The sequence below is a fragment of the Python bivittatus genome, unplaced genomic scaffold (genome assembly GCF_059951505.1).
Source record: "Python bivittatus isolate LINGU-HERP-01145 unplaced genomic scaffold, Pbiv_v1 ctg000190_np1212, whole genome shotgun sequence".
NCBI lineage: Eukaryota > Metazoa > Chordata > Lepidosauria > Squamata > Pythonidae > Python > Python bivittatus.
The window spans coordinates 11,336,617-11,353,984 of NW_028277042.1; the positions used below are offsets into that span (position 1 = coordinate 11,336,617).

At 42.6% G+C, this 17,368-nt stretch overlaps 1 protein-coding gene across 5 annotated transcripts in view; it reads right to left on the bottom strand.

The window, feature by feature from the left end:
• Positions 1-17,368, bottom strand: part of RIPOR1 (RHO family interacting cell polarization regulator 1) — a 94,833-nt gene that overhangs the window by 34,637 nt on the left and 42,828 nt on the right. Inside the window, exon 1 of one of the 5 annotated variants that reach the window (XM_088136033.1) lies at positions 8,487-8,632. The exons of the other annotated variants lie outside the window; for them this stretch is intronic. Coding sequence (XP_087992159.1) covers positions 8,487-8,505 — 19 coding nt within the window. The 5' untranslated portion in view covers positions 8,506-8,632. Of the gene's footprint in view, positions 1-8,486; positions 8,633-17,368 lie in introns of those variants that run through there. 5 annotated transcript variants of the gene reach the window in all.

Below are 17,368 nucleotides of genomic sequence, written 5' to 3' on the forward strand. Positions count from 1 at the left end.
TCAGAAGGTGCAAGAAGCAGCACATCTTCAGATGAATGTAGTCAAACCAGCAAGCTATCTATGTTTGCTGACAATCAGCCCATAAATTAATTGCTACTCCAGGCTGAACTGGAGAATAACACCCAAGCAATTTGGGGACAAACTGTGAAAACATAAAGCAAATTTTAAAAACCCACACCTTTGGTGTCAAAACATTTTACCTGCTGCCTCTATCTTCTTTTTTTTTTTTTTAAAAACTTGTTTGTTGTATTTAACATTGCATAATCACCATGAATATTTAACTGAAAAGGAATAAAATTAAAGCATATTTAGAACTCGACAAACACATTGAAGCTAACCACAGTGGAGTTCCTTTAGCTTTCACCTAACATCTTACATGAATCCATGGCTTGTAAATAATGATTTATGGTTTGCTGTCATGTGACCACCCAGCCAACTGCATGGTTAAGCAAACCATGGTTTAATGCAAAAAGCGAACCTAAGTTCTACCTGTAACTGTCAGTTTGCCTAAGGAATAATTTGCTTAGAGATTTATAGGGACAATTATGAAGGAGACAGATTTTTAGAGAGCAACATGAACTGCGAGAGACAATCAAGGCCAGCAAGGAGACAAAGAATAATTTTCCTAGATGTTCCTACTGGCTTGTTAGCAATGGAATATGAGCCTAGGCAAGTAAATCAACAAAAAACATCCATACTAAAGAACCCACCTACGAGAGGATCCAAACTATGACCTTTTCTTCAATTGAAGGTTGAAGTGGTACTGTCTATACCAAGACTGCATCCGCTGATTTGAGAATTAGCTCAGGGTTTCAAAGCATCCTAAATAAATCTCAGAGGGCAACGGGGAAAACTTCCCAAAGGCTGGCACCACATTCACAGAAGGAAGAGGAAAGCTGATTAGATTTGATTTATATTTAGCCTGCTTCTTTGTTCATTCCAAGCTTAGCAGCTTGAATAGACGACTCCAAATTCTCAAACGCAACCCTTTGGAAAACCTGGTGCAGTTTCTACTAAGTCAAATGAGTCATAAATCCTGATTTAATCAAAGTCTGGCATGAATCACCCAGGGATTTTTTTAAGGGGGAGAGGGGGAGATGAGCTAAACTTTCTGTGAGAGAACAGCAGACTAAAGACATTTTTGAGAAATGGGAGTGCGAGTCTTGAGCTGTCTTTCCATCCACACCCAGGGGCTTCCCTCACCAGCCCTCCAGGGTTTCATATGTATGCTATAAAAAGAATGAGGTTATTTTCAACGCTAGCAAAACAAATGTGAGCCAACATTTTATTGACCTCAAAAGGGAGAAATGGGAAGATAGAAAGGAAGTAACTCCAAAGAGGGGGTGAATATACTTAGTCTACAGAGCAGGGATGGTCAACATGATGACCAGGACCATCTCAGTGTATTCCCAAGCATCTTCATTAAAGCCTATCCTGTTCTTATCCCATAAATTTACAGTATCAATGAAGTAGCAGGAAGCCAACCTGCAAAGCACCAGCTGAAGCATCAGCTTTACCACCATTACCTCTGAGCTCGACACAGGCCATGGCTGCATTCTTAGAGAATGAATAGAAGTTGGGGTTGGTTTAAATGTGTGCTCGCCTACCCCGAAAAAAACAACAAAGCAAGCTTGGGGGACACCCATACACAAGCGGCTAGATTCATAGACGCTACAGAAGCTGGTCTTTGTAGTTACAAGGGCTCTTTAATCCCTGCAATAAAAAGTTATCTATTCAAGCCAAGTCTTTGACTTTCGCATGAGAACTCTGGAGTGCAATTTGAGTTCCTAGAGCAAGAGAAAATTATTGTAATCGCCTGGATGTAAACCTTGAAAGCCAGCATCGCAGGGTTAGAGGGAATGATAGGGATTAACTTCGCCAGTTTACTTTCAGGTAAATTGTTTTGTTTTGTTTTTTAACTTGTAACACGCCAGTGATTTTCTTCTCATGGCAAAGAGACTGCCTTCATTTTTGCAGAGTAATCCTATTTGAATGTCAAGGCTTTCAAAGCAGCCCTGATTTCTCCAAGAGCAGTGTGCTAGAAATGCCTAGCTGTCTCCTTGCAGAACATTTGGAGAAGGCAGGCAGGGGACAATCTAATATGAATGCGAACTGCTGGCATGGTGGCTTTGCAAAAGAAGGCGCCGTCGTGCCCAGAGCATGACATTTGCAACCTCAGTGTGCTTGTCCCCAGGCCTCCCCTACCTTGTGGAGCATAACACATTCTCTACATGCATGAGAGTCAGTTGCAGGTTCAGTCCTTGCTTGCTTTGAAAGATTCTTTTTAAGATAGGGGTAACAGTGATTGTCCAGAATGCCGTAACCCAGTGTTTCTCCACCGTGGCAGCTTGCAGATGTGTGGACTTCAACTCCCAGAATTCCCCAGCCAGCATGGCTGGTTGGAGAATTCTGGGAGTTGAAGTCCACACATCTTAAATTTGCCAAGTTTGAGAAACACTGGGTTACAGCATTCTGGACAATCACTGTTACCCCTATCTGCCCTAACCTAATGAAACACAATGCCAGGACTCACCACCACATACATGACAAAGAGGAGGATTTTTCCTTGAGTTGCTCACTTGCCTGCTTCTCTGGTTTATACCACAGGACTACATCACAAACAAGAACCCTGGAAGCCAGCAGAAAGACTTGCAGTGGGCAAATCAGAAAGAAATCAGGATCCCGGGGAACAACAATGCCTCTTATTCTTCTTAAATGACCATGAGCTCACATTTCAGTCTCTCCGTCGCCTTTCCGGCCTTCCACGGAAATGAAAGAAACCTGGATGATGGTGGTGGAGAAACCCAGCCACCCAGTCAATTTAGCCAGTGGGAGTGATAAGATCACAAACTTTGGGAGGGTGAGAATGAAACAAGGGAATGGGATGGGAGGAAAGGCAGGGCTCCCTTTTAGCAGAGTAGATGAGGCTTTGTTTTTGAAGAAGGTATAAAAGGGCCTCTCTCTTCCTCCTGTCTGGCTAAGTCCTTGTAAGGAAGCAGAACAATGGGAGGAAGTTGGGGCGTCAACAGGAGTTCAGCAGAGCTAAGGCGCCTGCAATGTGTTCTTCCTGCCGCATCAAGCATATGTTACACCACCTTCTTCCGGCTCTGCTGGTTTGCTGAAACTCCTCTTTAAGGCGTCTTCTTCCTCCAGGCACTTCAGCGTCTCAGTCCTAAGGCCAGTAATTTGCAGCTGCAGTCCCTGTTCAGTCGTGGAATCCCTGAGCAACTCAGGGAAAACTTCGTGGGGCTTTGCCTCTGTGGGTTTCCTCTCTTTTCGTAAAATGAGAATAACATGTAAAGTTCTCCAGTTGCACGGAGAACATTCTGAAGCACTCTGCAGAACACTCAATGCTCTTAAGGATTCTCTCTATCCTTACTCTATCCCCCACTGCAAAGATGTCCTGCTGTATTATGCATAGGCAACTTACAGCCTTTCAGATAATACTCCAGTCCCCAGCAGCCCCCCTCCCCAATATGACCAATAGCAAGGGAGGCTGGAAAAGCTGTTTAGCATTATCTGGAGAATTACATGTTCTGTACCTCCGAGCTACAACTGTCAGAAAGCAAGCAAGATCCATCTCTTTTCCAGTGCTGCCACAACCTCTCCAGACAATCCATTTTTCTAGGATTTTAGGAAAAGGCACTCATGTTATTTCAGTCATGATTATATTTCTGTAAGGTGGGTCAATAATATTGACCTCACAATGCACACACACAGCTTAGACATCATCGACTGTCAAATCATTCTTCCAATAACTCTGAACCGGCAGGCACCACCTGTGTATTTTCAGGCCTTCTTTCTTATTCTTTTTGGTAGCTCTAAGAACTAGACACTTTTTGTCATTTTAAACCAAGGACTTGGATTCTTGTCCCAAGTTTGCATGGAATCCTAAAGCTCCAAAATGTGCAAGGGGACTCATTTTGGATCAGGAGATGCCTAAACAAAGCATTGCAACTTGGGTCCACAGGTGGCTTTAAGGGTGGGGATAGTTAAATCAAGACAATCTACCTATCAGTGATTGAATGATGGATGGATGGATGGATGGATGGATGGATGGATGGATGGATGGATGGATGGATGCAATTTCTATAGCCGCCCATCTCAATCCAAGTGACTCTGGGCGATGTGATGAACCTCCATGTCCAGAGGAAATGTACTACAGATACCAATTCCTGAGGCCAACACTGGGAGAGACATCTGGACCAGCATGGATTAGAAAGGCCATGATCTAATCCTGCCTGATCATGCAGAAACAGCTGCAGCGCAGGAAGGAGACCCAGATTCACATTAAGAGAGGCCACCTTATTCCCTTGCAGCAGAATGAGACCGTGCTCCGTTCCTGCCAGCAAGGCTGTCAACAGACGAGTCTCCTTGCCGAGGCCCCTCCATCTGCACAACTTCTGCCAGGGTTTATTATTGGTACGTAGCAATTTAAAACAGGACAGGGAGAAGCCTCATAGGAGGGCAAGAGAAAGAAAATGTAAAGGGAAACCTTAAAGCAGTGTTTCTCAACCTTGGCAGCTTGAAGAGGTGTGGACTTCAACTCCCAGAATTCCCCATGCTGGCTGGGGAATTCTGGGAGTTGAAGTCCACACCTCTTCAAGCTGCCAAGGTTGAGAAACACTGCCTTAAAGCAACTGACTGGTAAGACAAGCGTGCGCCGGAGGCCAGATTGCTTTAACTGTCTGGATAGAAATGGGGCACAGCTTACCCTGCTTGGTCACCATGCATGCCCCTTCCAAAAGAGGCAGAGAGAGGACCAGTTGGAAGCAGACAAAAGAGGCAAAGCGATGCACCTTCGAAGAGCTAGCGTAGGGATCACAGAGTTGAAACCAAAGTGTGGTTTCACTTCTGCTAGCCTGGAGGCTGCGGTCCACAAGAAAACAGAGAAAAGGCCACCGAAAGGGCTGTGGGTCCTTTCTTGTTTTCTTTCCAAATTCAAATCTCCAGCCCCCAAACTGCAGCATCGTAATGTTTGTTTATTATTTATTGGATCCATTTATATAGTCGCCCATCTCACCGCAGGCGACCGGGCGGCGTACAACAAAGCTAAAAACGGTAAAATGCATGAAAAATATATAAAACAAAATAAAACAGAGAATAAAAGGAAGTTACTGTTCATGATTTCCCCTTGTTTAATTTGCCAGCAGAGCTAAAAAGCTCTGCAGGGCTCCTTTCTGGATGCCAATGAAAATTCAGGATCTGATCTATGAAACTTCCTTAGGCCTATCAGAAGCTGCCCAGCTATTAAGATCTTCTCTGCAAAGCTAACACCAACATCTGGCAGCTACCAGCATCCCCAATTCGTGTCAGGACTCACTGCTGATTGCCTACCCTGACTCTCTACATCCCACCACCCCTAACTTTCCAGTAAGACCACATAACTGCTGGATCTAACACACAGTGTCAACCTGGAGCACTGTAGAGAATTAAAAGCTGGATAGACCTGGCACAGCTAGTATTGTTGGAGGCCTGCAATCACAACTATCAGGGAATACTGACAGAATAGGGGTCCATAAGACATTTTGTTCCTCAATCTTGGAGCCAGCCCTGCTTACAGAGACCATTCTCTTACGGTTCCTACCTCCAGGGCTAAGTTAGGACTTTCTCAAGGATGTTATTTTAGAAGTAGAATTCTCCTTTCAAGAAGGACCAACTTGTGCCTGCCAAATGCACTGGAATCAAACAGTCTGCATTGTCCCCAATCAATAGGGATGATAAGAGCTGGAGTTAATACAACTGGATGATGTTAATCAGGGAAAGGTTAATGCTGATTCTTAGGGGAAATGGTCAAAAATCTGTCCCAACTACGGAATTTAGGGGATGCCCTGAAAAATGTGTTGTTTGGAGGAAAAACAATAAAGAAGACTGCTCAAAGCGTGAAATTAATATTGAAGTGGAAAAGAAGATATGAAGGATGTCTGAATATTGCATGCTCCTTGTCAAAAGAGGGAGAAGGAAGATGGTATCAGGAATTAACTGCAAGGACAATAGGCTGAGGAACAATAAAAATAATATTCGCAATCAGCTGAACCTGGGATGAACAGGGTACGATTGAATGATTTCAGGAGATCATTCAATCGTACCCTGTTCATCCCAGGTTCAGCTGATTGCGAATATTATTTTTATTGTTCCTCAGTCAATTTTGCCTGTTGATAACACCGAGTAATTACAGTGAAACCTATGCTTAAAGGCTTTGAAAACCTTTCCCTAATGTCACCTCCTACACAGAGGGCAGCCTTTTAGCATCAGGCTGCACCAACAGCATCCAAATTACTAACTGTTGCACTGATGCCAAGTCTCCCTTAATGGTCTTGTTTCCTTGTGATATTTTATTATACTGTTTATAAAATATGTAAGCTGTCTTGAATACCTTCCAATTCCAAAGGCAGGATAAAAAAAATAAAGAATAAGCAGGGCACTGAAGACTCCTTTCCTTCCTTCAACATCAACAGCACCAACTGTTTAGATGCTTCCAAGAATCTTTTTGGTCACAGGACCTAAAAACCTGCTTTTCTTCTTTGCACCAACCTAATATATGACTTTTAGTGCAATGTATACTGTGACCAGCATCCCAGCCTACTGTCGTGGAAGAGAGACATATAAACTCACAACCCTGGAATTAGCTAGTTAGCAAAAACAAATAAAAGAGTTTTGCAGAACTGAGGCACCAGCTAATGCCTCCTGACACACCTCTTTAAAAATCTTGTTCAATCCAATCCCCATACTTCTTTCGCCACCATAAAGCCATAGTAGTTTATGCAGTGTTTATCTCCTTTAAAAAACATTGTACTATGTTAGGAAGGGAAGGGGGAACCCTAACCCTAACGGATGGGTCATATTGAGAGATGTTGAAGCCCACCTTATAATTGAAATTGAACATGGATTTGAATCTCAGCCTCCCTGGAAAAATCCTCACTATGACACAACACCAAGGTTATGTTTGCTCATAACCTAAGTCAGGATTTGTTTGTTGAACAAGCCATAGCCATAGCCAGTTTTGCTGATGAACAACGCAATCATCACTTGTTTGTCCAATTCCTGACTTGTTTTTCTTCCCCTTCCTCTGCCAGTGACCAGATTTGGGTGGAACAGAAAAACAAAGTCAGTGACATGCCATGGTTCTGGGTTCAAACATAACATGCTACAGATAAAGCAAGTCAGGATTGAGAAAACAAACCAAGGATTCAAATTCTGGTTTGTTGGCCAAAATAAACCATCATGTCTTAGGATGGGCATGCCTATCACATTAAGCCAAAAGCAAACAGCCCTTTATAGTTTAGCTCTGCACATGAGTCAGATCTAATTCTTGCCCTTCTACCCTTCTGCTACCACCACTCTGCCTTCTACCTACCCAAGCAAACATTTCCTGGGCAGCATAAATCCCTTTCTACCATTCATCAGTCTCGGCTAGTTGTACAAGCACTTTTGGCAATCTGATCTTGTCCCTCCCAACTGGAATGGGGCTGTACAAGTATCACCAGCACTCCCACGATACTTCAAAGCAGCCCAACTAGATATTATGTAGGGATCCTGGCAAGGACTAAGGAAAAGGCACAACAGAGCTGGCACTGAAAGGAACCCGTCTTGAAAAACACAGCAAAGCGTCTTGTGGCATCTTGAAGATCAACAAATCCATTGTGGGAGAAGCTTTTGTGCCAAGATTCCTGACCAATGTTTTTGCCACGTGGCCCTGTGCTTTTGACTTGACCCCCTAGAAAATGTTGGGGTGCCGAATCAGCAATACAAAAATCTATATAACCCCAAAAGAGACTAATGCTCCCCACTTTGGTCCATCAGTGTCAGGATAGTGTCCTACAACCAACGTCTCTATAATACCTTCACAACTAAAATCTTGTCATCCCCCATTGTATGAATGCAAAGTAATAGCAATAATTTATTAAACTTGTATGCCACCCAATTCTCAACGACGCTTTCCTATCCCCTTCTCTTTCAACCACTGGGCAATTCATAAATGTACAACAATAATACTATGCATCTGCAGGTAAATACATGCCATTAAGCGCAACACAAATTTAATGCACCAGCATGCCACAAAACACATTTTTAACTGCCACCTTTTCAGCAAGAGAGGATCTTTTTGAACCTTGCCTTCCTCATCAGCCCTCCTGATTTAAGAAGAATGAGTGTGCCAGCTTGGCTCCAAGGGCCTCTCCACATCTCAGAACAGAATCACCTACTGTATATTACCATTGGGAGCCAATGCCCATGGGGTAATACCTATAACCCAAATTGACCAACCCCATACTGTAAATCTGAGAGGCTGCTGCTGAGAGGTTGTCTTTCAGGGAGGTCACTTTTGTACCTCCAGAGCAGAGATGATAGTGAAACAAGAATTTCCCTGCCACACGCTGCAGGATTCTCGGTGCTATGGGAGTGCAGACTCTGCTTCCTACACCTCATCCCACTTTGGATCTGGAGATGGGGAAGGAAGGTCCCCCTTTTTCAAGGCACACCGTTACCTTTGTACTTCCCTTTCATCCTGAAGCTGGGGCTTAGTGCATCGTCCTGAATTGGAGAGGAGGGGTCTGTCCCTCAAGGATCAGGCAGGGTCCTGAATGCCTCGTGCTGCTGCTTCTCTGTATAGTCCTGTGAAGTGCAGTCGACAGAAGTTCTGGCCGGCCAGCCAAATACGTCTGTGTGTCTCCTCCCCGTCTTCCCTGCTTCCCTGACATCACCACAGTTCCTGCTGCTCCCAGGGTGAGTCAAAAGCCACACAGCCGTGGAGGAAGCCAGAAAAGGGGAGAATGGAACAAGATGCCCCAGGAAAAATAGCTATTTTTCCGCTGCCTTCTCCTTTCAAGATTTTGGGTCTCAAAGAGCAACGTAAGAGCCACTTCTAATTTAAAAAACTGATCAACCCTTTTTCTTTCTTCTTCCCACATCATTTTAGGGTACTTTTTCTTCATCCTGGTATCCAGGATATAAGTTCTAAAAAACGAGAAGATGAACCCATGTGTTTCAACATGGTCTACATTTAATGATGAGCATAAGGATTGAATTAATTTTATACTGCAATCAGTAGTTAATATATGGACCTTTTCTCTCTTTTTCCTGCTAATTCGTTTTTTCCCCTTTTCATGTCATGTCTAGTTTATTTGAATCACCATAATATATCTAGGATTTTTTTCTTCTTCTTCAGTATATAACCACTATTTTTTTCTTCTATTTTTTTCCTGCTGGTGCTGTAGTTTTTTGTTTTTCGCTATTAAAAATAACTAAAAGTATTAAATATTATATTTTAATATAAATATTACATTTATATTAAAATATTTGATTTTTAATATAAATATTAAAAACCATGTGGTTCTCCAATTATTTAAGGGTATAATTCCCAGATCTCCAACCAGGATTAATGTACTGCCCCTGCCTTCAGCTGGGCGAGCTCCAGATGTGGAAGAGATCTCTGAGAATTTTAATCAACATATTTGGAGGCCAACAGTCTCAGGGCTTTGCCTAAGGCAACCACATGCAAAAGAGGGGAAATTTGCTTTTTAAAAGGCACAGAAGAGCAAGACTTCATTTTTGTTTTCTTTACACAACCATGCTCGTTTTACAGGGGTGAGAAAACCACTCTCAGCAAAACATCTGCTTCTGTGCAGCATTAAAAATCGAGAAATATCATCCATGGGTTCCAGTCAACAGCTCTCCATTTCTTTCAACTAAGAATCCCGTATCAAAATAATACTAATACTAATACCAATGAGGAGGAAGAGGAACAGCTGGTAATGCAATCCCAACCTTAGGATAGGCACAATCCAGAGCTGAAGACTAACTCCTAAAACAACTAACATCATTCTCTGAGCATGGGCAAAAGGCCCTTCCCTATTTCTTAAACCTCTAGAGTTAGATTGTTCCATATTTTTCCATCCTCCTCTTGATCAGAAACACAAGTCTAAACAAAAATCAAACTCCCCGGTTAAATAGCACAATCTCATCCAGATATATGAATCCCAGCACCTTTCTCTTTATAAATTAAGTTCCCAGTTCTGCTTTTGCAACTGGGAGAAATAAGTCTTCCCTGAGAATGCCACCAGAGATGAACCAAGATGCTGCCAAAAGTCAAATCAGAGTCTTATCAGACACACTGTGCCCCATTTTCCTGAACGCGGCCCTCTGCTCTACATCTCCTGTCCATCTCATCATAGGGATTGAAATGGAATTGAAAGAATGTTTCAGATCAGTGTTTCTCAACCTCAACAACTTTAAGATGTGCGGACTTCAACTCCCAGAATTCCCCAGCCAACATGCTGACTGGGGAATTCTGGGAGTTGAAGTCCACACATCTTAAAGTTGCTGAGGCTGAGAAACACTGCTTCAGATTGTTTTAGAAAAAGCCAACAGATCATGGGGGAAGAAAAGGAGACCATGTTTTCTGTTGTTATGAAGGGGGGAGAAAAGCACACAATTAAAAATATTCCTTTTATGAGAAGATAACTTTACCAGGCTGCTAAAACCTACTGGAAGATCTCTTCTGTCAAGTTGCCAAATCCTTCCAAGAAAAGTGTTTGTCATCCTGCAAAAGGATAAACTGCCTTTCTGTGGGAAAATGGCTTTAGGGACCACTTCTACTCAGAAGCCTCCTGCTCATTTTCTGTGTAAAGATAGAGTTGAGAGAGTGCCCCAAGTATCGCCAACTCCCAACTGCTATAAAATGCCACTCATACTCCTTGCACACAGCAATTAAGCTCAACTATGACAGACACCAGATTTAAAATTCTCAGAGTAGATGAGAATTGCTTCACTGAGAGGGTCACATTTTGGGAGTACAGGTAGTCCTCAGGTTACAACAGCAAATTTCCATCGCTAAGTGATATGGTTGTAAAGCGAGACATCATGTGCCCACATCGCTTAGTGACAGAAATCTCAGCAGTCCCAGTTGTAACCTTAGGACCACATGGGTCATTAAGCAAGGACCTCACATGACCATAACATGGGAAGAGCGGGAGTCTCAAACAAGCAGGCTGGCAGGCACAAGCTACAGGTGAGAGGTATGGGTGAGCAGGCACTACGGAGTGCAAGCAGGCGGGTGAAAAAGTAGTGGGAACAGGAGCAACTTGTGACCTCCTGCCAGCTTCCCCATTGGCTTTGCTTGTGGGAAGCCAACAGAGAAGGTCACACATGGCAATCATGTGACTGCGGAACACTGCAATTGTTGTAAGTGTAAGCTGGTTGCCAAATGCCTGAATCATGATCATGTGACCAAGGGGACACTGCAACAGCCACAACTTCGAGGACTGATCGTATGTCCCCCTTGTTCAGCTCCGTCATAACTCTGAACAGTTGCTGAACGAGTGGTCGTAACCTAAGGACTATCTGTAAGCACTATTCTGCAGTTGGAAAGGATGTTTAAAGAGCAGAAAACAAAATGAGCCTCTGTCTGCCATGGATATATGCTCAACCGTAGAATACAGGATGGATAGATAGACATATAGATAGTTAGAAGACAAACATGCACCATTTTCAGGCAGGAAAAAAAATCGTTAAGTATAAAGGCAGCAACAAAATGAACATCTATAACCTTTTTGATGTTCAACCAGCCAACCACAGATCACTGGGGGGGGGGGGGAATCGGCATTTATCTCATAATATCTACACCAGTCCTGGAACTGACACTGGGCACTTCTGCCACTCCCTGTCAACTGCCACTCTCTGGTACTTTGGAGACTCTCCCTTAGTGGTGGGGTCCCAAAGACCCAACCTTAAACTGCAGCACATCCTGTGCAGCGGTTCTACAGCTTGCAGGAGAAACAAGCCAGTCTGCAAACCACCCTTGAAGCTTCAAAGATCAGTTCTGGCACGATAAGCCAGAAGAAAACAAAGCTCATTTCTTCTCATTTGCAATCCACACCACCTTAAGCATATGCACACACCCCACACAGTTAGCTGAGCTGGCCCACCCTAACTTTCCACAAACCTGTATGTCTGGAATCCTGCAGCCCGCCAACCAAGGGCTACACCTTTTTGCTAGAAGGGTAGCATTAAATCAGAAGTCGCCTCTTCTACGAAGTCTCCCCTAACAGGAAGTGGGTTGGCACACCACTGTCTGGAGACAGGGCGATCCAATTCAAGCCAAATACAAGCCTGCAATGCTTGAAGGCGCAAGGGAGATAAGGACACCCCTTTTCTCTTTCTCGCTCACAGTGCCATCTTTAGGTGACAGCCGTTAACCATCGTTAGGACCAATTAAGAAGTAATCTTCTCCAACCTGGTGCTCACCAGGTGTGCTTGATGTCAACCCCCATCATTTCTCAACCAGATGGCTGGGAAATATGGGGGATGAAGTCCCAGATATCAGGCAGGGAAAAGCCGAATTAAAGCAACTGGAAAGCAATTTCTGAGTTCTTTAGGTTGTGGGCTAAGCAATACAAAGAAAGGTATGAGATGTTCAGACACAGAAATGTGTTGCTAGGTGCACAAAAAATGAAAACAAAGAAGAGTCTCAAGTGCCAGTAAAAAAAAAAAAAAGTATTTATTGTTGACCCAATGCATGTCAGAAAACAATTCCTTTATTAGGGACATTAAAACAAGAAAAACCCAGTCCTAAATATGCAGAGGTTTATAAAATATATTATGCATATTGTATGCTATTGTGTGTGCATATGTGTGTGTGTGTGTGTGTGTGTGGTTTTTTCTCACATCTAGTTTTCTTCCATTAAATATTCAGTTTTTTCTTGCTAAATATTCATAGACTTGCTTCATGTGTACTATTTTTCCAGTTAACCTGAGTAGCCCCTAAACTTAAATTACATTAGTTCACTCATTAAAAAAACCCAAAAAACTATTTTCATTATCTTACATAGTTAAGAGTGAGGCATGCTTCAATAACCAAAAAAAAAAAAAAAATCCTTTGGGTTTACACATCAACCAGTACCAGCAATACTTAGAGGTCCCTTGAGATTCTTCTTTATAATTCTGATAATATTAATGTGTCTATTTATATGTTTATTCACCCGCAAGTCAGAACATGTAGCAATTCTTAAGACTGAGAAAGCTCCCTGTAGGTCATAAAAATTGCTTCTGTTTGTGGTCCACAACAGCTGCTTCTTTCCACACCTTTTATTTTGAGTTTAGCTGGCTGAACAGATACAGAATTCTTGTGCTGTAGAACAGTGTTCCTCGACAACTTCGGAGATGTGTGAACTTCAACTCCCAGAATTCCCCAGCCAGCATGGGAATTCTGGGAGCTGAAGTCTGCACATCTAAAAGCTGCTGAGGTTGAAAAACACCACTATAGAAGACCACTGTTTCATCCTTTTATCGAGCGCACTTTTCCCAGTCAAAGGGTTGCCCTGTGCTTTGAGCAGATGAGGCCAGGACAAAAGCTAAAATTAATTTCAGTTAGATTTCAACTGAATCAAAATTAAATGTAATTACTATGGCTACTTCTCCAGTTGCCTGGTGAATAGCACTCAGAATTACCGCATGGCCACAATTTGGGGAGATCTCTGGGAGTTGTGACCAAGGTTGCACAGTCTTGGTCTTTTGTTTTTTGTTGTGTAGTTTGCAACACAACTACTTCTCCTGTGTGTATCTGCTCTACTCTTTTTCCTCTTTGATCCCAGCAGGACCCAAAACATTCCAGGAAAGCCTTCTTCCTTTCCACAAAGCTGCCTTCCTGGATGCAATGCATGCAGTAGACTTCTTGTGAGCAAAACCAGGTTTATCCCTGAATTCTTGTGTGAAATATCAACACGTGCACAATAGCTCTGCTCAGTGTCCAAGCATCATTCCTGATCTAGTCGTTACCAGAAGCACAGCTTTCTTCCAGCATCCTAACTGGTCCCATCTGAATGATGCAGGAGGCTGAGTGATGACACAGCAGCCAGGCAGGTATTGCTAGGTGCCTCTTTACACAGATAGGTACCAAATGCTTGGAATTCCTGTTTCACAGGCAATGCTAAGCTTAGCTGAGTTCAGGACAGAAATGCCAAATGACTGTGTATAACTTGCCTTGGTTTTTAGCATTTGGCAGGGAGTGGAAGGAGAAGCAGCATATCTACCTTCCCCAATCCGGTGTCCTCCAGATGTGTTGGATGGCAACTCCCATCATTTTCAGCATGCTTGTCCATAGGGATTTTATGGAGAGCACTAAGCTAGGGAAAGTTAAGAAAGGTCCACATTGAAATGAAGGAAGAATGCCAAGCTGGAACCCTCTGAAGATTTTGGATTAAATGAAACATCATTTCCAATCAGCATGACCATGTTGATTATGAATTACAGGGGTTGTAGTCAATCACTGCAGGAGAACATTAGTCTGGGATAGGGATAAGTGGAGAGGACTTCTCTCCTAGATCATACCACAATTTTGCATAAAGTGAACATGCCATTCCAGAGTTGCCATTGTGAAGTTCTTGGTGCTCTCTGATCTTGGTTGTCTGCTTGCAGATGTTTCATTACCCAACTAGGTAACATCATCAGTGCCACTGATGCCAGATGTATTTGATGCACAAAACTGAGTGAACTCCAGAAGTGAAACTCCAATTTCATAATAGACACCAAGGAAACAAATTAGGCTGCTCCAAGGAGAAGATAGTTACTTTGTTCTCCCACTGCTTCTAAGAATCGATTGGTTGGATTTATAACCTGTCTTTCTTTCAGAAGTTCAGGTAGTACAGTTAGCATCCCCTTCTCCAACTTTCTTCCAATCCCGTGAGGTGTGCTGAACTAGCTGAACTCAGAAAGTAGGACTGGCCCAAAGTCATAAAGCAGGAGTCCATGGTTGAAAACAGACATGAACCTAGCTCTGCCCCGTCCTATTCTATGGTCTTAACCACTCGTTCTCAAACCACAAGCTAAGGAAGATTGGACCTTGTAAGGTCAACATAAAGTAGGTGGACAATCTGATACTAATCCAATGGTAAACTCCGCTCTCTACTCTCTCTTGCTGGATTACAGCAACAATACCAAACATGGGAATTGCATTTAGCTAGCGTGATCAGAACCTATCTAGCAGAAGCATGTTGTGTTCCATAAGCAACATCAAAAATACAACATCCCTTTCGTATTTCCTGAGCGTACTGTCAATCAATCTCACTTGTAACATTTCCCAGTCCGAGGAAGAGTTCTACCACCCTGCATGAAGATGCAGCTATTTGATTGCTTCATCTCTTGCCACAGCAAGAGTCAGATGCCCTCTGACTGGGGCAGACTTCAAGTCATAATTCCAAACTTCTAGGAAGTCACCTGGTGACCTGCTGAGGTCACAGGGACTCTGAAAGGCAAACTGCAGTCATTCCCAATTTTTAAAAGTGCATAAAAGTACACCACTAAAATTTAGCCGTTTTGCAGCCAACTTTCTCAAAGAGGTTGGGGGCCGCAAATAACGTGCTTGGAAGCTGTGTGGGTTGCTCATTCTGTTCTCCAGAGATGATTAACAACCATGATATAAGGACTACTTTATGTAAATAATGCTGTCACATAACATGCAAAAGCAATAATGGCCTTGGTTTGGTTTCAGCTAAAGCTGTTGTGTGAACCGTGCCGCTCTGGAATGTAAGCCATTATTTATGAGTTAGGGCTTAGCAGACTGTATGAACCCAGCTGATAGTGATTTGTTCAAAGTAGATTATTCTACAAACCATACTTTAGGAAACCACTGGTTAATACAAGCTGGGCAGTTTGTCAAATAATGTTTTGTTAGGTAATCCACAACCTGACACCGTAAGCCCTTTTCTTTTCTACAACTATGTCTGAAAAACGCTTACCTTTAGTACTTTATCACAGCAGGTGGCAGCATGTAGCTGACCTTGGCTGAGTTCAAAAAAAGTTAAGCAGGACCAGATTTGATCAGTCCTTGCATGGGAGATCACTAGAAAACCCCAAGGCTAGAAAAGTAGGACCCCCCCCCCATAAAAATAGCAAACTGTTTTCATCCTGCTACCAAGAGCATTACTTGAACATCCATATCTAGATGTAATCCATATCCAGGAGTTACATTTACCTGTTGTTGATATTGAGGGATAGAAATAAAACATACATAAAATACGGTGGACTTTAAGAAGATATGGCAACCATTTCTTGATTATCTGATGTTAGTGGGAAAAAATGACACACTGATTACTGGTTTTGTATATTAAAGAATTGTTTTAATAGAAATAATAGTAAAACAGATAAAACAAAGATAAGAGATTAGAAGTAATATAATTACTGGTATATTTACAATGTTTGATAGTCGGAAACCACATTTTAAATGGCTTGGGTTTTTTCCCTTTTTTGTTCTTCTTTTCTTCTCTTTTTTTTCTTTCTCCTTCTTTCTTCTTTCTTTTTTATATATGTTCTTGTCAGATTTATGATTGTAGATCTTAATTTTCTATATTATTTGTTGTACTTAATGTAGCCTGTACATAGCATTTTATAATAAAGATATATAATGTTTTTAAAAAACCATACATAAATAAAAACCGGACAAGGTTCAATGTTCCTCCTTGGGAAACCCCACCAAGTTCTCAACTGCCTGCTTATAATTCTTTGGTGCAACGGTGAAGCTCCCACTGAAACCACAAGGACGGGCTTTCAGATCCAAAGTCTATGGCAGGAATCTCTGATCTACTCTCCGATCAAAGCTTAAAACAAGCTTCTGTCACAAGAGGAGTTACAGAAGAGAGAACAGATTGCTCTTTTGCAAATCCTTCTTTTTCTTCTTACCTCATCAAAACTTGTGGGGGTGGAGAAAGGGAAGGAGGAGAAGAACTGAGACTTTTCCAAGGAAACTAATGATGCAAGGGTACATTTGCATAATTTATTTTAAGTGCTAGCTTTGGACCTGCCTTGGAGAAGCAGCTAATTAACTATCAATTCCTATATTTATTCTGGGTGGAATGGCCTAGATCTGTCACCCGTGCCATCCTACCCAACCCCCAGAAAACAGATTTTAATTTGAAATAGGTGGCAGTGTTTCTCTTGGGAGGCAGGGCTCGCTGAGCTGCAAGAAAGGTTAATGGGTTCAATTTAGCTTCCTCCCTTCCCACCACCTCTCCCCCCCAGCTGGCATTAAGAGAATGACATTAGTTGCACCCTCCTGCCACATGCACACATTCCTACTCTTTGAAGCACGTTCCATGCTGAACACTTTCATTTCATCAGAGACCTCTAACATGAATAAAGAATGCTGGTTTTTTTCCCCCTCAAATAAAAGAAGGGAGTCTGGAACACATCCCCACCTCCTGTTCTTAGCCTCTGCTGGAAGACAGTTCTGCATATGAGGCAGAAACAGTAAAAATGGAAACAACGCGTAGAGGAAATACAGCAGGATTTGTTGGGTATGGCTTAGGATGAGAATCCAGCTATTATCGTTTGTAAACCATAGTTTGTAGATTAGCGTGAACCCAGCACCACAGTCTGT